Source organism: Nelumbo nucifera, chromosome 8 (genome assembly GCF_055504915.1).
Source record: "Nelumbo nucifera cultivar China Antique chromosome 8, China Antique-T2T, whole genome shotgun sequence".
Classification (NCBI taxonomy): domain Eukaryota; kingdom Viridiplantae; phylum Streptophyta; class Magnoliopsida; order Proteales; family Nelumbonaceae; genus Nelumbo; species Nelumbo nucifera.
Window position 1 is genome coordinate 4,943,187 of NC_142656.1, and position 21,377 is coordinate 4,964,563.

Below are 21,377 nucleotides of genomic sequence, written 5' to 3' on the forward strand. Positions count from 1 at the left end.
TCTAGCCAACTATTCAGTAGCATAACTGTAGAGACTTCAGCCAATGCATCACCCTAACCAATATTACCTCAATGATACCTTCTTTGTTACTTGCCTTATCAGAAAAGGTCCTAGAGTTCCTCTCTTCCCATATAGTCCAGCAAATGGCAGCCCTCACACACCTCCACATAACCTTACCCCTTTTCTTAGGCCATTTAAGGAAAGGGGTGGCAAACAAGCTTCGTATGGTGGAGGGGTCCACCTGCAACCAAATAAAGAAATAAACCATTCCCATATATCAGAAACAAAAGGACAGGAAGTTAGTAAGTGGTAGGAGCTTTCACCATTAGCCTTGCAGAGGGTGCACTGATTTGGGGACAAGCACCAATTTGGTCTTTTCTTCTGGAGTAAATCACATGTGTTACATCTTTCAGGAATGCCTCCCAACAAAAAGCTCCAACCCTTGGAGGGATTGGCTTACCCCATATTTCTTTAACCGGGAAAGATTGGATAGAATTTTTGGTCTGTTGTGCCAAGGACTTAAAGAAAGAAGCACAAGGAAAAGCCTAGAGGGGGACAAAGTCCAAATTCTACTATCCCTTTTTGAAGAGTCCAAAACAACCCCAGTTTAGAGTTGCCTTCAACAATCAACTTTTTGATATTCAAAATTCAATTTATTGCAACCAACATACATTAGGGACTGAATTGGACATGCCACAGACTTAAAGGGAGCTGAATTAGCCACTTCCTTCCAATTCTTGAACAAATCATTTGGAGATATACACTTAAATAATTCTAAAGACATCACTAATGAACATAACATTGATGGTTTCAATGGTTAAAGCTCTACTTCTTTCCTTTCATAGTTTTCAAGGTGCTAAGGCGAGGCTAGGCGACAGGGGGGCGCCTTGTCGCCTACTCGCCTAGGCAGGCCTAGGCGATGGATTTCTTTAAGTAAAAACATGTATCCTATGGTAGTTCCCTAGGTTCCATAATCATATTTCTTTAATAAATATCCATAATTTTCATAAGAAAAGTATAAACTTCATGTTAAAGTATAGAAAATCAACATATTCATGAAAAGAAAAAGAAGAAAGAAAAGAAAATTAAAAAAATATAGGGGCTGAACCCCTATTTCTGTTATAGGGGTCGCCTTGACAACTATGTTTACTTTATAGAGAAAATTCTTTGGTTCCTTTCCTCCCATAGTGTTTATCAAATATCAGCCCTTGTGCACCTCCACAATACTCTATCCCTCTTCTTTGACCCCTTGACGGAAACATAAGTAAACAAACTTTGTACATTTGGTGGGTGGGGGGGGGGTTGAGGTTAATGAGCAACCTTAAGGATCTAATAACTAGTTTTGAGAGTGTCTCCAACCTTAAGGCAGTGTTTAGTTTGAAGGAAAAGGTAGAAAAACTTTACAAACCTTATATAGATTTCCTTGTCTTTCCCTTCCTTTCCCTACCTTTTCCTTCAAACCAAACATTGCCTAAAGTCAAAAAGAGTTGTGTTGTAGGTGTCAATTTGAAGGATAGTGAGGTTGACTCCATTGTTGCTTGCTTGGAGTGCTCTGTTGCCTCTTGGCCCATGACTTATTTGGGTTTACCTTTGGGTGGGAATCCCAAGGAAAATAGTTTTTGGAATCAAGTTGTGGAGAAATTTGTAAAAAGACTGGCAACATGGAAAAGGAATTACATTTACTTGGGGGGAAGGGTGACTTTGATCAGGGCCACGCTTACCAATCTTTCGATGTACTTCCTTTTTGTTTTTAGGATCCCCTCTAGGGAGGCTAGAAAATTGGAAAAGTTGATGAGGGATTTTTTGTGGGAAGTAGGTGGTGAAAAAAAGGACCATTTAATTAGTTGGGAGATAGTTAGTCGTAGCAAAAAGGGAGGGGAGCTAGGTTTAGGGAATTTGGTTATTAAAAATGAAGCCTTGTTGGGGAAATGGTTGTGGAGATGGCCGGTGGAGAGAGAGAGTTTGTGGCATAGGGTGGTGGTTAGCATTCATGATTGTTCTGACCCAGTTTGGGATGCTGGAGTATCTTGTCGGGCTACCCTATCAACTCCTTGGAAGGCAATACATGGCATTCTTCCCAAATTTCTCCAATATTGTAAGGTATGATGTTTTTTTGGGCAATCTAGTTCTTTTTTTGGGAAGATACCTGGGTGGGTAATTTGCTTCTCAAAGATCTTTTCCCCTCTCTTTACTCTCTTTCCCTTTATAAAAAAGAGCCTATTTTCTCTTTCCTCTCCCCTCCACCTTCCTCTTTCTTTGAATTGGGATTTTGGATTTCCTAGAGTTTTGCAGGAGGCTGAGCTTCCTTGTGTCACTGAGTTGTTTTCTTCTCTTGGCAATATTTGTTTAGACCCTTCTTCTTTTGATAAAAGAGTGTGGGCCCCTGATTCCCAAGGATCTTTTACTTGTGCTTCTTTTTTCAAATCCCTGTGTTCTAGTAATGTTCCTGGGTCTTTCCCTGTGTGAGAAGTTTTGTACCAAGCCTATTCCTCCCAAAATAGCTTTCTTTTGCTAGGAGGTGTATCATGGAAAGATTGATACTTTGGAAAACTTGCAAAAGAAAGGCCTTTTTTTGTGTCTATCCTCAAACTGGTGCATATTGTGTAAAACCCATAGTGAGGACTGCTACCACTTACTGATTTCCTGTCCCTTTGCTGCAGTTTTGTGGGATTGGATGTCTGATTTGTTTGGTTATAGGTGGATTCTGCCATTAGAAGTAAAATTGTTGTTTAGCTCGTCTACCTTTGTTGGCCAACAAGAAAAGGGAGGTGCATGTGGAAATGCCTCAAAGCAGCCATGCTGTGGACTATTTGGGAAGAATGGAATTCTAGAATCTTTCTTGACTAGGAGAGAACCCTTTCAGCAGTGAATGAGTGTATATTAACTAGAGCTATATATTGGTTAAGAACCCTAGACTCCTTTACTTCCTTTTCCTTCGCTGACTTTTGGAGAAGCTGGACTGTAATAGCTAATATGTCCTCTAAAAAAATTAAATCTGCAGTAGTTTAGGGACCTCCTCCGGAAGGTTTTATGAAACTGAATTTTGATGGGAGCAGCTAAGGCAATCCAGGATTGTCAAGGATTGGAGGAGTCTTGAGAATTGAGGAGAGCAATATATTTATTGTTTTCAGGCCCAGTGGGAGTAGGGGATTCTACAAGGGCTGAGCTGTTGGCTGCTGTACAAGGAATTCAGATTGCCAATCAACTTTGGGTAGAAAAATTACTGATTGAAGGGGACTCTAAGGTGATTGTGGGTTGGTTGCTGAACCCAAATTCAGTTACTTGGAGTCACAGGGATCTTACGAAAAAAATTAAATGGTTCAAGACACATGACAATTAGAGTCCAATGGGTGAGTAGGTTGGCAAATGCTTTCGCTGACTTTCTTGCCAAACAAGGGGTATCTAGGGAAGAGCTATTTTGGGCAACTTTGTAACTTTTTTCTTGTTTCTCTTGTTTCACTATAATGTTTAGGAGAGGCTGCACCTCACGCCTCTCCAAGGGATGCATGTAACAGCTTATCTTCTTTGATAAAAAAAGTGAAAGCAGTTCTTACCATTAGCTTTACAAAGAATGCACCAATTAGGAGATAAACGCCAATTAGTTCTTTTTCTTTGAAGATCACAAATGTTGCACCTTTTTAGTATAGCTTTCCAACAGAAAGCTCCTATCCTAGGAGGGATTGGTTTATTGTGTTTCCCTTCCTTAAGAAATATAATATAGGGATCTTCCTTATTCTATTATGATCACAATAAAATCATTGGATGATGGTTACTGATAGAAAACTTTTTTCAAATAAAAATAAGGTAAGGCTCATTGCATTTTTATTTGAAAACATATATCATCATTGGCATGGATGATGATGATGATGATATATAAAAATACAATGAGCCCCTTTACATGTTTGCATGTAGAAGGCTTAACTAGTATTGCCATGAAAACACTCTGATTTAAATGATTACTTTGGTCATTAATATCAGAGATATTTTATCTGTCTCTCTGTATATAGAAATTAGGCTGTGCATATAGATATTGTGTATCTGTCCCTCCCCAAATCTGCATTGGCAGGAGCCTAGTGCATTGGGCTGCCTTTTTATACAGATATTATTTAATTACCTTAGTGTTTCTTATTGTTGTCCTTCTTTTAAAAGTTTCTTAATGGTGTAGATCATTACCATAGTTTTCAAGGCGCCAAGGTGAGGCTAGGCGACAGGGGAGTGCCTTGCTGCCTAGTTGCCTAGGTGTCGCGTAGGCGATGGATTTTTTTAAGTAATAACATATATCCTAGGGTAGTTCCTTAGGTTCCATAACCATATTTCCTTAATAATTATCCATAATTTTCGTATGGAAGTATAGACTTCATGTTAAAGTATAGAAAATCAACATACTCATAAGTGAAAGAAGAAAGAAAAGAAAATTCAAAAATATGGGGGCTGAACCCCTATTTTGTTATAGGAAGCATTTTGCAATTTTGTGTTGAATAAACCCTAACAAATAAGAAAATAATAAAAAAATTAGTATATAAACACACAAAATGAATATTTTAGTTTAAAAATGTCTATTTTATATTTATAATCTCAAAAAATTAAGAATATAAAGGTATTTTATAAAACAATGCACAAAACTGCTTGGCGATTAGGCAAGGCAAGCCTCCAAGGGTGCCTTGTCGCCTAGGTGTTGCCTTGACAACTATGATCATTACTACTTTATGGAAATTGGAACTTATTTTCAATTGAATCCTGTCCTCCCACATATTATGAAGTAAATGGGATTTAATTTGCTTCCAAAAGGTGACTTTTTCTTCAAAGAAGGCAATCATGCTTTGATTTGTAACTGTAGATGGTTACCAAGATGTTTGAATCCCACTGCACAGATGCCTTAAGCTAATTCAGGATCAGGAATGGTTTTTTGTATAGGGCAAATACTTTGCCTTGTTAATAGCTGACTGGCTTCTTGGTTCTTTTTGTTTACCAAGGCTGCTTCTTTTGCTTGAGGTCTTTGAGTTGGTTATTTTTTCTTAAACCAGTTTTTTGGTGTTTCTTTATGAGTCATTTTAGCAAGATATCCACAACACATAATACTGTCACTGTGTTATGCTAGTTACCCTTCTCTGATGCCATTTTCATTGTGTCTGCAGGGAAGAGGCTTACATCATCTCTCCAAGAAAGATTTCAGTCAAGCTATGTTGGTAATTTAGCTCGCAGAGTACGTGATTCAGATGGAGGTAATGATGCCACACTACTGAAGGAGCTTTATCGGCGAAATGACCCAGAAGGAGTTATAAGACTTTTTGAAAGTCAGCCTTCGCTACATTCTCATCCATCAGCACTTGCTGAATATGTAAAGGCATTGGTGAAAGTTGATAGGCTTGGTGAAAGTGAACTGCTTAGGACATTGCAGAGAGGTGAGTGGAAAACATTACCGCGTTTTTGGTAACATGAATCTGAATCCTTGACATAGTTACACGTGTGATTGATTTTAGAAGATGGTCTGGGTTGTTACCTTTTATATGAATATATGTTCAACAAATGGTGTGCGTACTCTATGAACTGGTATAGCTACTTGGTTGCTTGTGATCTTTCTCTCTAGATGTCATAGGTAAATTGGTTTCAAATAGATGCTTTTAAAAGAGACCTAAAGGTTGTACTGTGATCATTGGATTCTCAAGATGCCTTGCATGGGAAGTGGTTTGAAGTAAGATTTTAGGTAAAGAATGGCAATAGTTTCATATGGGATTGGTCTTTAACCCAAAAAAAGGAAAAGATATGGGATGAGTTACCACCCAATATCCTACTGAACTTACTCCATCCCTTGCCTGGTCTACATAGAAAGGGGTAGGGCCTGAAGATCCTTGTTTTAATACTTTTTTATTGGGGTTTTAGGAAAAATATGTCAGCTACATGGGAAATGACGTACCAATAAACCTAATTTTTAACCCATCATTAGGAGCAGGGAGGAATGTGTACAAAATCCTCTTCCTTTGGCTTTCCTGTATACCTTATATAAGATTTGTTCAAATGGATGCCGAATTACTTATTAGTTATTAATTAACTTATCGTATCTGTGTTTCATAGCTTTGATTGGTGCATTTTTATCCTTATTCATGAGATTAGAGATTAGAGCTTTTGGTGAATGAAGGTTGATGAGGGCGGATTTGGCCCTCCAATGATATTGTGACACATGGCACCTCGGAACAACTTAGGCAACAACTTGCCTTAGCCAAGTTGATGGTGTCCCACCTGGCGGCCTGACCCAGACGCGAATTCGTGGCCTAGCCCAGGCACGACCTGGCGGCTTGGCCCTGGCGCGACGTGGCGGCCTAGCTCGGCCCAGTCAGCTCGTCACCTAACCTACCTAGATCGGCACAGTCAGTTCGGCACCTAACCTGCCTAGCTTGGCTCAGTTAACTCGGGACCTAATCTGCCCCCAACTCGGCCTGGTCAGCTCGGTATCCAGGTCCTCATCTAGCAAAAGTTCACTTCGGTCTCTAAGTCATCGACCACTTGGAAGCAGACCAAATGACGAGGTACTTGGCACCAAAAATTGATCCATCACAAAAAATTGATCCATCAAAGGTTATGTGACACATACTTTCCTTTTAAGTGATATCAGTATCAGGGTTCTATGTGTTTTGTTAGAGATAACGTTTCATGGCATAGAAAGAGGGCTTTATCGGTGTTCCTTTTCCTGACTAGTGACTTGGGTTGTATAGGGTGGATGTGTTTTGGGTGGGCCTTGGGATTTCATGATATGTTTTTTGTTTTAGTCCTGAGACCTTTTCGGCTTATTCTCTCCAAGTAAAGAATTCTAATCCCACTATTATGATAAAAAGGAAAGAATAAGGTTATGTGACTATTCATTGGAGAATTTCACCCCCTTCTCTCTCTCATACACACAGCCATGTTTACTTGAGTGCTGTCCAGTATTTTTATTGGTGTGCTTGAAGTCTTGGGCAAAGTTTCCACCCATGTTAGATGCAGGCCATGTGGCAAATATACAACATGGACATGGTGTTGGAGACAAAATATATTAAAAACTGAACACAGCCTCAGGGAACCCGTTTTGAAGTGTCCATGCTTCATAGGTTTCTACTTTTTGATCATTCTATGGATCATTCAATGAGATTGGCTTGGTCTGCTAACTTGAATGGGAGAGACAAGGTGAGGAAACAATGAAATATTTTTTTTTTGATAATTAGGAAACAATGAAATATTGATCTATGCTATTCTATTTTTCTGTTCAGGGAGTACCAGTTTGGTATCCTTTTTGTCAATGTTCAATCTTCAGTGAAGATAAAATTGGAATTTACATAATCCTGTCGGAACTGCTGTTGGAAAATCTAGAATCCATTTGCAAAAACAATTAACCTGCATTTTTTTTGTTTCAATAAAAATGTTTATTTTATAGGGGAGCTTTTAGGATTGATTTCTACAGGCCATCTCTACTAGGTTGGAACCCCTAGAACTTTATTATTGGTTATAGGTATCTTTTACAAAATGCTTAATTTTTTTAATGTAAGTTTGGATTGTTTTCTCTTACTGTAGCAGGAAGTTGGTCCTGGAGGTTTTTGTTTTCATCTTGTTAATTGCTTTTTATAGCTTGCTTCTTACAGGTTCTGTTATTGGTTTCACATGCAAAGAGAAATTTAATTTATTTTTGAACTTCTCTTTCTCCCTTTTTTCCTCTCTGGGTTTTTCTGTGACTCTGTCTTTGTTCTTTTTTTCCCTCTTCTTCTTTGCCCCTTTTGTCATGGTTTTTAATTGAAACCTTTTAGGATGACTAAACAAGAATAGCATTGCATGCAGGTATTACTGGAACTGTTAATTCAGCAAGGGAAGAAGAAGGTATCGGCAGCCTTTCAGCTTTGAGGAATGTTGGAAGGTCTACAAAAGAGGGAGTCCTTGGAACTGCTAGTGCACCCATTCATATGGTGACAGCAGAAGGTGGGCATTTCAAAGAGCAATTGTGGCGTACATTCCGTACTATTGCACTAGCCTTCCTTCTAATATCTGGTGTTGGAGCGCTGATAGAGGATAGAGGAATCAGTAAAGGTATTATAATTGCTTGCTGCTTCTTTTATTCTTATTTGAAGTAATTCAGATACTTTGAAATTCTATGATTTTTTTCCCTTTTGGTATTTTACTCTTTCCAGGGCTTGGACTAAATGAAGAGGTGCAACCTAGCATGGAATCAAACACAAAATTCAGTGATGTAAAGGGTGTTGATGAGGCCAAATCTGAGCTAGAAGAGATTGTTCATTATCTCCGGGATCCTAAGGTAACTGCTTTGTTGAATGAATGCATCAATTAGAATCCTGTGATCATGTAGTCAAGACGATGCCTAAGCTATCACCCTTTTCAAATTCATTGCCTAAGCACAAAACAAGCAGTCAACATTGTTGATTCTGACACTAGTAGTGGATGACTGGCTATCACCTAGTGATATGCATCATCTGCATACACAAACACACAACTTAGATGCTTTTTTTTTTCCAGAAAGTTGAGGGGCTGAACCTCTAATTTTTGTCATAGGAAAGCAAAAAAAGAAAAAAGAAAAGAAAAGAAAGGAATAATCAATATGTGTCATTCATCAAAAAAAATTATCAATATGTCTTGATTGGACAAAATTTTGAGTTCTTCCATTCATATCAGTTCAGGTTTTGAAGTCTTCGAGGGTTCAAGATGCTATACATGTTGACTGAACCCTAATAAATAAGAAAAATAATAAAAAGAAACTAGTATCGTAACTTAATAATTTTTTGAGGAAAGAATTACTTTTATTGCAAAAGAAATGGGAAGGATGTACAAAAGCTTTAGCAAGGCTGTCCACACACTATTAAGCTCTTAGAAAGGTCTTTCGAGATTAGATGTTTTCTCAAGGAAATTGTAAAGATCTCAGCAAGTGTTATTTGTAGTATCAACAAGAGTCAAATAGAATGATTTAGTTTAATAATGTTTGTTTTAATATTATAATCTCAAAAGCTTAAGAAAATAAAAGTATCCAAGAGCACTCTATAAAAAAATATCTTAGTGATTAAGCAAGGCATCCCTTCATGAGCACCTTATTGCTTAGGCATTGCCTTGACAACTATGATTAGAGGTAGTCTCTTTTTCATATAAAATAGGGGGTTCTTTAAGTGGTTGACCCAGAATACGGAAGTGAGGCTTTGGTGAGTGAAGAGAAGTGCTAATACATTTGCTGATGTACTTGCTAAACAAGGGGTGGGAAGGGGTAACATGGAGTTCGGGCAGCAGTTGACATGGAGAAGGTTTTTGAAGGCTGAAGCGAAAAATCTGATTTTCAAAAAGACTAAAGTGAGTGTAAAACCTTGTATTTTCTATTATTTTGCATGTATCTGATTTTCAAAAAGAATAACAAGGGAAAATTCTTGGTTCCGGTTGAGTGCTTTGGAGAAAAGAAAAGACAGTTTGGAAGGAGTACAAATACAAAATATGTAGAGTGTAAAACCTTGTATTTTTTATTATTTTGCATGTATTTGTACTGTACATATTTGTATTTGTACTCTTTCCAAACTGAGCCAAAGGGATTAATCTGGGCGGAGATTAACAATTTGTTGCAGGAGTTCTTGAGCTTGAAGAAGGAAGAGAGTCTTGGAACAACCCATAGTAGAAAAGGAGATTATTGCTTCTGAGAAAGAACAGGAAGCAACAGGTATGCTGGTTAATGCTTTCGGTGTTGGGAAATTGTCTTATAGAGAGGATAAGGCAGATTGGGGAAAGAAGATTGGGGGAGTGTTCAGGACTGAGGATGGGGTTATCACTGCCATGTTCTCAGGCCCAATTGGAGAAGGAGACTCTCTTAGGGCTGAGATTTCTGCAGCCCTAGAAGGTATCCAAAGAGCAAGAGATTTGAACATCAGATGTTTGGTCCTTGAAGGTGATTCAGAGGTGGTGATTAGGTGGCTAAAGGAAGAAAACAGTGGGTTGTGGAGTTATAACAATGAGAATAAAAAATTCAAATGACTGAGTAGGGATATTGTGGTGCATTACAGCTGGTGAAGAGGACTGCTAACTCATTTGCTGATGGGTTAGCCAAGCAAGGGGTGAATAGGGAATCTATATTTTGGGCTAACTTTTGACTTTCTTCCAATGTATTTGTTGGTGCGGAGTTAAGACATTTTACCTCCCCCCTTGTACATAAAGTTTCACATAGTTTCATATCATTAATAAAGTTTCTTGTTACTGATAAAAAAAGGCAGATTGGGGAAAGAAACTAATAGCAGTAGTAGAAAAGGAACCAGGGGCAGGAGCAGGACCTATGCCCAAGCTTTGACAGATGGAGCATTTAATGAGCCAAATGTTAAAAGATCTGGTAGAGTGGTGTAGAGTTTGAATAACATCAGGCCAAGTGTTGAGCTGGTTAAATCGATGAGGGTTGCGCCTGGTTCGCATAGTGACAGATGGAGCATTTAATGAGCCAAACGTTAAAAGATCTGGTAGAGTGGTGTAGAGTTTGAATAACATCAGGCCAAGTGTTGAGCTGGTTAAATCGATGAGGGTTGCGCCTGGTTCGCATAGTGGGGACGAGGGATTTTTGATAAATCATGTGGCAGCTGGGAGTGGCCCTTTAGACAAACCAAAGGCAGCTTGAAATGGGCCATTACCAAATGTTACAAGAAGTAAGATCGGGGCTGGGCCGAAGGAACACAGGAAATCAAGTGACTACTTAAGTGGTCACGTGACCAAGGCAGGGCCGAAGGTGATAGACCATTGTTTAGGTCTATCATCTTCCAGTTCAAGACCTGGTTCGAAGAAAGGTCAGTCAAACGCAACAGCGATGGGGATTTTCAACTGGAGACCGAGGCTAGGCTCCTATTCCACAACTCTGGAGCATACAAATCCAAAGTTTGATTGGCAGAAGGTTGATGAAGATGGTTTTGACTTAGAGTGGGTAAACTGTGAAGAAGAAAAGGAAGAAGATGATGCTTTCCTTGAGGAATCCAACATAGGAAGTGTGAGAAGTAGATGCTAGAAAAGCTCTTCTTTGGCGGACATAAACTTTGGAAGAGTTTGGGAATGGGAGGCAGTACTTCAGGTAAGGTGAACATCTTGGCCAAAACAGAGAAGAACCTGTCACAGGTCCAGAACAAGGTCAAGGTGTCTTGTAGATTGAGTACGTCGTCATCCAATTTGAATGGCAAAGAAACAGACATCCCCTTCTACCCAGTTAGTGCAACGCAGTTTGATCCTAAGGCTGTGTTTGTTTGTAGTGCAATTTTATTTGCACTAGTACAAATGCATGGGAGTGCAAATGTAAAAAAAATGCAAATTCTCATTTAGAGTTGTTTTGGATTTTACTTTATTTTGCTTCATGTCTTATTTTACTTCATTTGTATTGTAATCAAACAAAACAAGTTAAAATTTGAAACAAAAATGGGTCAGTATTTACACTTAAATCATTTGCACTACCATGATTTTGCATCAGTGCAAATTTATTTGCATTGCAACCAAATACAGCCTATCGGGAGACTTCCCCCCAGCAAACTCTCTTTGAACTTAGGCAGGATTGAAGACACTTCAGGTATTGGTGATTCTGGTATGGATTGTCATTTTTCTAGTTTTCCTTGCGTTTTTGGTGCTAATATCTCCCTTTCCTCAGTTGTTTTTTCGTCATAGCCTACAGGTGAAGTCGGTTCTCACCCAAAAATTGCCTGTCCTAGTGATTCACTAGAAGTAACAGCCTAACAGGGATGTTAGAGGATTTGGAGGCTTTGCATGAATTTGTGGAGGAAGGGGAAAGGATTTGTGGATTAATCTTGCAGCCCTTTAGACTTCTAGTAGAGGAGGAACTAGGGGCTAGGGGTGTTTACGGGTCGGGTTGGGTCGGTTTATTGGGGTTTTCCCAACCGACCCAACTTGGTCGGGTTACCTGAGGTGGAAACCAAAACCAACCCACTGATAGGCCAAACCGACCTGGTCGGTTTGAGTCGGGTTGGGTCGGTTTGGGTCGGTTTCGATTTTGCTCCTGTACAAAAGGACACCTAATTGAATTCTATTTGTAATTGCCTAATGGGTTGCCTATTTGGTGTAAAAGATTATAGTTAAGTAGGAAGTTACTCAAACTAGGAATTACCGAACTATTAGAAGACTAGTTCGGTTCGGGTTGGGTTGGTTTCAGTTTTCACACAATAAAACTGAAACTGACCCGATATATCGGTTTATATATTTGCCCAACCCGAAACTGACCGATACTGATGAAAACCCGACCGACTCGGGTTGGGTCGGTCCGGATTGATCAGTTTGGTCGGGTTGGGCATTCTTATGAACAGCCCTACTAGGGGCTAGCCTTGAAAAGGAATAGGAGGGTGGTATTCCAATTTCTAGTACTCGGGAAAGGGAAAGGGAAAGGGAGGGTGAAGGGACAACTACAGGTGAAAAAACATCAAAGAGGAAGAATAGGTGGAGTCAGAAAAAGAAAAGAGTTGTAGACCAAGAGAAACCTAAGAATAAGCTTGAAGGAGGGACACCTAAAAGGAGAAAGAAGAAATTTAGTGAAGTGGAGAAATTGAAATGTGAATTGGACTATGACAAGGGATGGTACTGGGAGAAAGAGAAGGTAGTTAGGTTAGCAAAAGGGGTCGTTAGGGTTTGACCATAAAGTTGTTTCTCAATGAAGATTATTAGTTGGAATGTAAGGGGCTTGGGGAGCTCTAGGAAAAGAAGAGTGATAAGGGAAGTCCTTAGAAAAGACAAGCCGGATGTTGTATTAATTCAAGAATCAAAAGTATTAGAAATGGACAGAAGATGGGTGAAAAGTATTTGATCAGCTAGAGGACTGAGTTGGGCTTTTGCACAGTCTTGGGGTGCCTTAGGGGGAATTCTTACAAGCTGGAAAATTGAGGAATTGGATTGTATAGAAGAATTAATTGGTAACTTTATGGTTATAATCAAGTTAAGAAGAAGAGATGATGGGCTGGAATGGGCTTTAACAAATGTTTATAGGCCAAACTCGTATAGTGAAAGGAAGGAGCTTTGGGAGGAGTTAGTAGATATAAGGGGATGTGGGAGGGTCTATGGTGCTTGGGAGGGGATTTCAATGTCATTAGGTTTGTCAATGAAGCAAATAAACCTAACCATAGGGTCGCCTAAAGTATGAGGAAGTTTTCAACTCTTTTTGTGGAATCTTTTGAATTGAGGGAGTTTTTAATGCTTGGGAGGGGATTTCACTATGGCATTTTATCAAGATTGCTGCGATATTTTAGGTAATGACTTGGTGGAGGTTTTCTTGGAGTTCTTTGAAAGAGGAAAAATAAATTTGGGTGCAAATGCTACTTTTATAGCCCTGATCCCCATGAAGGTGTCTGCAAGTCATCCTAAGGACTTTAGACCGGTTAGCTTGATTGGGAGTTTGTATGAGATCATCTTTAAATATCTTGCCCTAAAAATCAAGAAAGTTCTCCCCTCTTTAATCTCTCCGAACCAAGTCGATCATATCTTAATAGCCAAAGAATGTGTGGATTACAAAAAAAAAAAATAAAAGAAAAGGAGAGAAGGGTCTGATTTGTAAGCTTGACCTAGAAAAGACATACAACTTGGTGGATTGGGATTTCTTGCTAGAAGCGTTGAGGAACATAGGTTTCAAAGAGAGGTGGTGTAAATGGATTAAGGGTTGTAGTAGTATATTACCTCTTGCCACTTTTCAATCTTAGTAAATTGATTATCTAGGGACTTCTTTCCTGCTAAGAGGGGCTTGGACAAGGAGACCCGCTGTCACCTTTCCTCTTCACCTTAATAGTGGATGTTTTAAGTGTCTTGATTTCTAGGGCTGATTCAAGGAATCTAATCAAAGGATAAAGAGTTCGGTGGCAACAAGTGGTTGTCACTCACTTAGAATTTTTTGATGATATCATACTTTTTTGTGAAGGGGAACCAAAGGAGATGGATAATTTTAGATTGGTGATGACACACTTTGAGAGAGTCTCCAATTTCAAAGTCAATTGGAATAAGAGTTGTGTAGCGGGAGTAAACAAATGGGAAGACGAGTTGCAATTGGTGGCTAGGTCTTTAGGCTACGAGGTAAGTGGTTGGCCTTTGGTGTATTTAGGTTTGCCCTTGGGGGGAAATCCTAGATCAGAAAGATTTTGGTACCCAATTTTGGAAAACTTCACTAAGAAGCTAGCAGGGTGGAAGAGAAATTATATCTTGCTAGGGGGAAGAATCACATTAATCAAGTCCACTTTGGCCAACCTCCCAGTGTATCTTTTGTCTACCTTTAAATTACCTATAAAGGTTGCCAATAAGATAGAAAAGTTTATGAGTGATTTTTTGTGGGAACCCGGAGACTTAAAAAAGGACCATCTAGTGAAGTGGGAAGTAGTTTTTAGGAAAAAAGGAATCAGGGGTCTAGGCATTTGCAATATTAAATTAAGAAATGTAGCACTATTAGGGAAGTGATTGTGGAGGTTTCCCCTAGAGCAAGACAGTTTGTGGCACTTGGTGGTGGAAAGTATTACAGCATTGCAGCAAATGGATGGGATGCTGGTCTCGACCCTATGGCTTCTCATTTCTCCCCTTGGAAAGCCATTGCTGGAGGTAACAAACTTTTGTTTTGGCCTCCTCTTGCTCCTCTTGCTTCTCTTTTTTTTTAATGCCCTAATTCAGCCTTTTGTTGCACTTGTTTCTTTTCTTGCTAAAGAAGTGTGGTGTACCCTTGTTTCACCAAAGGTTAGGGCTTTTTGCTGGGAAGTGGCTCTCCAAAAGATCTTTACTATGGATGTACTTTAAAGAAAAAGGCCAGATTGGTGCCTTTCCTCACATGTTTGTTGCCCTTGCTTAAGAAATGGTGAGATAGTGACTCATCTTTTGATTTCTTGTCCTTTTGCTTTTTAGTTCTTACTTGTGGGATTGGTTCTCCTCTTTTTGGTTGTAGGTGGGATCCTCCCTTGTGTGTGCTGAACCTTTTTTACTCTAGCTTCTTCCAACAACCAAAGAAAAGAGGCAGGGTAATGTGGAGAATAACAAGAGCAATTGTCCTTTGGGCGATTTGGGAAGAGAGAAATAATAGGATTTTCCAAGGGCAAGAAAAATCCAAGGAAGCACTTGTTGAGGGCATTACCGTTAAGATTCTACATTGGCTAAAAGTGCAGTAACTTTTCAAGGACTTCTCCTCAGCTGATTTAATTAGAAGTTGGAGTTCTATAGCTGTTTCCTTTCTCTCTTCCCCTGTAGTTCAAGAGAGTTGGTCACCACAGCCTTAATCCAGGGTGAAATTAAATTTTGAGGGAAGCTCCTTAGGTAATCCAGGTCCTTTGGGAGTTGGGGGTGTTTTTAGAAATGAGGAAGGAAGAGTTTTGGCCCTGTTCATCGGGCCCGATTGGGGAGGGAGATTCCTTAAGGGTAGAAGCCTTGACCTTACTCCAAGGCCTGAGATTAGCAAAACAATGGGGAATGCAACACTTAGAAGTGGAAGGGGACTCCAAGCTGGTAATAGGGTGGATGCAATCTAGAAACCTGGGAGTGTGGCCACTTAGCCTCTAAGAGAGTTTGTAAACTTAGCAAGGGAGCTTGGGGTGCAATTTAAATGGGTAAGAAGGTCAGCAAATGGATGGCTGACGATTTACTCCAAGTGGAAGGAGACTCCTTTTAGGAACAATAATTGTCTTCTGTTGCTCTTCGGAACAATAGCTTCAATACAAGTGATATGATCGTATCTGCAGATTTTACCAAAAAAAGTATGACTGTAGAAGGGAAAAAAGTCAGGACAATTCAGGTTACTAAAATACCATTTGAGTCCTTCACACGTTAGTCTAGAAGAGCTCCAGCCTCAAATGGAGTGAAAAACAACTTTTCATGGAGAGAGAGAGAGAGAGAGACGTTTGAACTTTGGGTGAGCGAGGCTAAATTTTACTTATTAGAATAAAATTCTATTTATATACTTTTTTGTCTTCTAATACTAGACAACTATATATGCCAACACAGTAGGTTCGGGTCGGTTATTTTTGGTTTACAAACTTAACTGAACTGATTTCTTTCTTTTGTTTAATGAAATTTCTCTTTTTACTCTTCAAAAAAAAAAAAAAAACTGAAACCGATCATTTGGGTTATACTCATTGATGAACTGAAACCGACCCAAAAACTTTGAAAACCAGCCATATTGGATCAAGTCGGGCTGGTTTGGTGGTTTTTTTAACAGCCTAATGCTTATCAGTTCAAGTTTTGAAGTTTAAGAGGGTTCAAGGTAGTATACATGTTAATTGAACCCTAACAAATGAATAACATGTTTTTTTAACAGCCCTAGTATTTTTAACTTAAACTGAATAATTTAGTTTATAAATCTTAAAAAGTTAAGAATATAAATGTGTATCTAAGAGCACTGTGTAAAAAGTATCTTAGCGATTAAGCAAGGCGACCCTCCATGAGTGCCTTATTGCCTGCCTAGGCATTGCTTTTACAACTTTGGAAATAGTTCTTGGCATACCAAACACTTTACATGCATGTATATGGACACATCGAGGCATATGCATTTTTTTCCCTTAAAAGTGATTTATGTCTCTTTTTACATTTTTTGGTAATAAATGGAAAAGAAAATATACTGATAAAAGAAAGCAGTACATCTAATAGTGATGAGATATCACCAGAAAAACAAAGATACAAAATAGAGCGAAACAAACAAAAAGGAGACAATAGAAATAGAAAAAATAGATACATAAACCAAACAAAAGGAAGACTTTTAAGCCAGCTCCAGAATGCTCCAAAAACCAGAACCAAGGTCTCCTTATTACTTTATTTATTATATTTTAGCCTTTGTGCTCCTGCATGGTTATGTTAATTGTTAGTATGTGGATATATTTGGCATATTTTTCTGTATTATTTAGGCATTGTCCAGGCCATGCTTAAGTTCTTGATCTAGGAGGTCGAGATATGTCTTGGGTATCACCTAGTTGCCTTGACTACTACATTGCCTGCTAATTATGTCTAATTATTTAGAAGGTCTTGGACTGCATATGTGTCTTCACATGGTAAGCCACTGAAGCTGTAGAAGAGTCTATAACAGTTGAGTTGAATGTACTTCCAATTAATAATCTCGTACTTGTTTCTGAATTGATCTCTACTTAGCATATATAGTTTTCCATCTCTCTCTCTCTCTCTCTCTCTCTCTCCCTCTCCCTTGATTCATTCTCAGAGAAAGCCACATCCAGAGGACAGTTCTGTATAAAAAAGCTATTATTGATGTTTTATCCCAAGATATTTTCTTTTCTGGAACTTTCTGTGTAACCTTGAGGGACAATACCTTGTGAATTGGCATAAATAAGAAGAGACTTCAAAGATTGTTTTCCCTTCTAATACTCTTCCATAAAGGGTGTGTCATTGTCAAATTGAAACTACTGGTTCCTATAAGCACTCTGAGTCTTTGGTATTTTATGTTTTATACTTGTATTTAATTTTTCAATGACGAAATGTGAGAAATATTGTTTGTCTAGCACTCTGAATTATTTTATCTACCATTAAGGTGCTTAATTGAAATTAATTATTGAGTTCATTTCTCTATGCTTTAGAGCCTCTTGGCCATCCCAGAGGGTTCAGCTGTTCTTATTGTACAATTCTGTTATTGCAGCGCTTCACTCGTTTAGGAGGCAAGCTCCCAAAAGGTGTTTTGCTTGTTGGTCCACCTGGTACAGGTAAGACTATGTTGGCAAGAGCCATTGCAGGAGAAGCTGGAGTGCCTTTCTTCTCATGCAGTGGGAGTGAATTTGAGGAGATGTTTGTGGGTGTTGGAGCCAGGAGAGTGAGAGATCTTTTTGCTGCAGCTAAGAAGCGATCTCCCTGTATAATATTCATTGATGAGATAGATGCAATAGGAGGGAGTCGTAACCCTAAGGACCAACAGTACATGAAGATGACTTTGAACCAGTTGCTTGTTGAATTAGATGGCTTTAAACAAAATGAAGGGATTATTGTGATTGCTGCAACAAACTTCCCAGAATCATTGGACAAAGCACTAGTGAGACCTGGACGGTTTGACCGCCACATTGTTGTTCCAAATCCAGATGTGGAAGGACGGAGACAGATCATGGAATCCCACATGTCGAAGGTACTAAGATATACAATTTTATGTAGCACAAAAGACCTTGAGGACTGCATCAATTAGTAAACTGGTACATTCTTCTAACAGGTGTGGAAACCCAACATCTGAGAGGGTCCAGAATCTCCAGATTAGGTGATATACTGGAGCAAAGGAAAACCCATGTTTGGATGATGACAAGCATTTTGTTGATGCATACTTTGTGTGTGAGTGTGTGACAACATTTCCCTGTGTGTGGCACAGTTTGGTGTCTTGTTCTGCCACTATAGCAACTCTTGGCTCTTAGATTCACATAGAAAGATCAGCATGTTTTGTGATTTTTAGCTATTCAAACTTGAGCTTTCCATTCACAGCATGGACCTGTTGAATAACTGAAACAGTTCTTGTAATGAGCTGTACGGACAGTTGCAATGTCCATGTTGCAAATTAGAACAATTGAGTCAACCATGTGCCAAGTGAATAATTTTACTATTTTAATGGTCATCTTATCAGGTTGATTTTGTCTTTCTATCTGGACAGAGTTGTAAAGGCATTATCATGTTCTAGGCATGTGAGAACAGCAATAACATGCTTTACCAGCTGAACCAGCTGTTCCCTTTCTCTTCTAGGCATCACATTCATGAACTCGCTATATCTTTTAAGATCCAAGGAAATAAACTCCACCTTTTAGCTTCTTTCTCACCTGAATTACAAAGGAAATTAGATACAATATTGTCTTAAGTATCATTGGAAATTTTGCAGGTTCTTAAGGCAGACGATGTTGATTTGATGATCATTGCCAGGGGAACACCTGGATTTTCAGGTGCTGACCTTGCAAATTTGGTCAATATTGCTGCCCTCAAAGCAGCAATGGATGGGGCAAAAGCAGTGAGCATGGCTGATCTGGAGTATGCAAAGGACAAAATCATGATGGGAAGTGAGCGGAAATCGGCTGTAATATCTGAGGAGTCACGAAGGCTCACTGCATTCCATGAGGGTGGCCATGCCCTTGTTGCCATTCATACTGATGGGGCTCTTTCTGTTCACAAGGCAACAATTGTTCCACGAGGGATGTCTCTTGGAATGGTTGCCCAATTGCCAGACAAGGATGAAACAAGCATATCTCGCAAGCAGATGCTAGCTCGGTTGGATGTGTGCATGGGTGGCAGGGTAGCGGAGGAGCTCATCTTTGGAGAAAATGAAGTTACATCTGGTGCATCTTCGGATATCCAACAGGCAACATCTCTAGCTAGAGCTATGGTTACGAAGTATGGGATGAGCAAGGAGGTTGGGTTGGTTTCTCATGATTATGATGACAATGGAAAGAGCATGAGTACAGAGACGAGACTTCTTATTGAGAAGGAGGTGAGAGAATTCGTGGAGAGGGCCTACAACAATGCAAAATCTATTTTGACAACCCACAGCAAGGAGCTTCATGCACTAGCCAATGCCCTCCTTGAGCATGAAACATTGACGGGGAGTCAGATTAAGGCTCTGCTTGCCCAAGTAAACTCCCAGCAGCAACATCATCATCAGCAGCTGCAACAGCAACCTGTTTCTCAGGACAGTTCACAGTCTGCACCTGTCCCACCTGCTGGACCAAATGCAGCAGCATCAGCTGCGGCAGCAGCAGCAGCTGCTGCTGCGACGGCTGCTGCGAAGGCCAAAGGCATTGCTCCTGTTGGATCTTAAGTAGAAGTGGGCTGGTAAGATCTTGGTTGACCCTTTTCTATATATTGGATTTACTGTGCATATAGCAATTTAACCTACAGGTTCCTTTCGAGAAAGAAAAATGGAAAGCTTTAAAACTGTATGTGCTGCCAATGCAGTTCCATTAATGTAATTTTCATTCCATGAGTGTTAGCTGTTAAGAAGAACGCAATGTGTAGAAATTAATGGCAGTAACATTACCATGTTAGTATTTCTGAGTCAACCACCATGAAACTAGAAAGTTTTAGGCAGAATCCATTGTCATCTATAGTATATGCTATTGCTGACACAGCCAAAACCAGAATACCTGCAACCTTCCGTCCCCTTAAATTGATGCTTGCCTTTTCAAGTTTGTATTTTCTTTTAGACCCTGGAACTTGTCCTACCTGCTTAGACGTATGGTCTAGAACTGGTTATTTTCATCAGTATTGGTCTGTTAACGTTTATTTTTTTTTTTTATGCAAAAGAAAGAGATCTTCATCAACTGTTCGTAGAAAGAGTTGCATGATTAGATCGTCTAGTTCATATTGGATACGTAACTGCCCCATGCATGACATGTAAGCAAAAAAATGGGCAGCTTGGTTGTGCTGTCAATTAATATGTACAAAATTTATAGACAAAAAGTCAGATCTAGCATGTCTTAGACTGCAGCGATGAAGTTGATCCACCCAATGCTTCGCTGGTCGATCTGTATTCACAAGGTCTATTAGGTCTGCGTTATCATAAAAGACTAGAAGATGCCTGATGTTGTTCGAGCTTGCGGCTTTGAAGCCCATTAAAAGGGCTTGTATTTTGACATCATAACTGTTGATGGCCCAGCATGGGCCGCCTCCTGCAATTTGGAATGCATCAGTGGTGTTCTTGATGATGAATCCTCGTCCTGCACTTCCTGTAACTGGATTAAAAGAGCCATCAATAAACATGGAGGGGATGGATGAGTCGAGTGGTAATGCATGATGAGGGGAGAGGTGTGATAGCGATCTGATGCAAGGTGAATCATCTTGAAAACAGTGCTGTAGAGCCTTTTGCACTACCATTAGTGGTTCGGTGGTGGTGCTCTCGAAGAGTAACTTGTTGCGTGCTTTCCAAATGTAGTAGGTGATCAAGCTAAACTTGCTTAGACATGATGAGGCTTGTTCTTTATCAAACTGATTTTTCATTGCAATGTACCAACCTAATATGATGATGTGAGCTGGTTGAGCTGTAAGTGAACTGGGGTCGAATCCAATTTGAGAGCTCCACCAGACTGCTCTTGCATGGTGACATTGAAAGAATAAGTGAAAGATTGTCTCTTATCTTTCCTTGCAGAAACTATAGAGCTGATCTGGGCCTCTTAACCACTTTTGACATTTATCCATCGTGAGTAGTCTGTCCCATAATAATTTCCAAAGAAATAATTGGAAGCGATAGGGAACCTTGAGTTTTCATAATATTTTCCAATTGAAATGAATGGTTGGGGTTGAACTTTCTGCATAGCTATATAGCTGGTATGCTGATTTAACGGTTGTGATTGCCTCATGTTATGGGGCATTTCGATTAGGGAAAATTACCTTGGTCGTTTTTTTTTGAAAGATGAGATTTTTAAGGAAGAGGAAGCAAAGAAGGAACAAGCACCCAAAAACTTACCTTGATCTGCTTTAACCGTTGA

The 21,377-nt window shown here is 39.5% G+C and overlaps 1 protein-coding gene across 2 annotated transcripts in view; it reads left to right on the top strand.

The window, feature by feature from the left end:
- Positions 1-21,022, top strand: part of FTSH4 (FTSH protease 4) — a 40,118-nt gene extending 19,096 nt beyond the window's left edge. Inside the window, exons 3-8 of one of the 2 annotated variants that reach the window (XM_088892812.1) lie at positions 5,136-5,402; positions 7,804-8,049; positions 8,151-8,275; positions 17,573-18,049; positions 18,782-19,725; positions 20,197-21,022. In XM_088892812.1, coding sequence (XP_088748938.1) covers positions 5,136-5,402; positions 7,804-8,049; positions 8,151-8,275; positions 17,573-18,049; positions 18,782-19,711 — 2,045 coding nt within the window. In that variant the 3' untranslated portion in view covers positions 19,712-19,725; positions 20,197-21,022. Of the gene's footprint in view, positions 1-5,135; positions 5,403-7,803; positions 8,050-8,150; positions 8,276-17,572; positions 18,050-18,781; positions 19,953-20,196 lie in introns of those variants that run through there. The other variant, XM_010263786.3, reaches the window with a different exon arrangement.
- Positions 21,023-21,377: the final 355 nt, after the last annotated feature.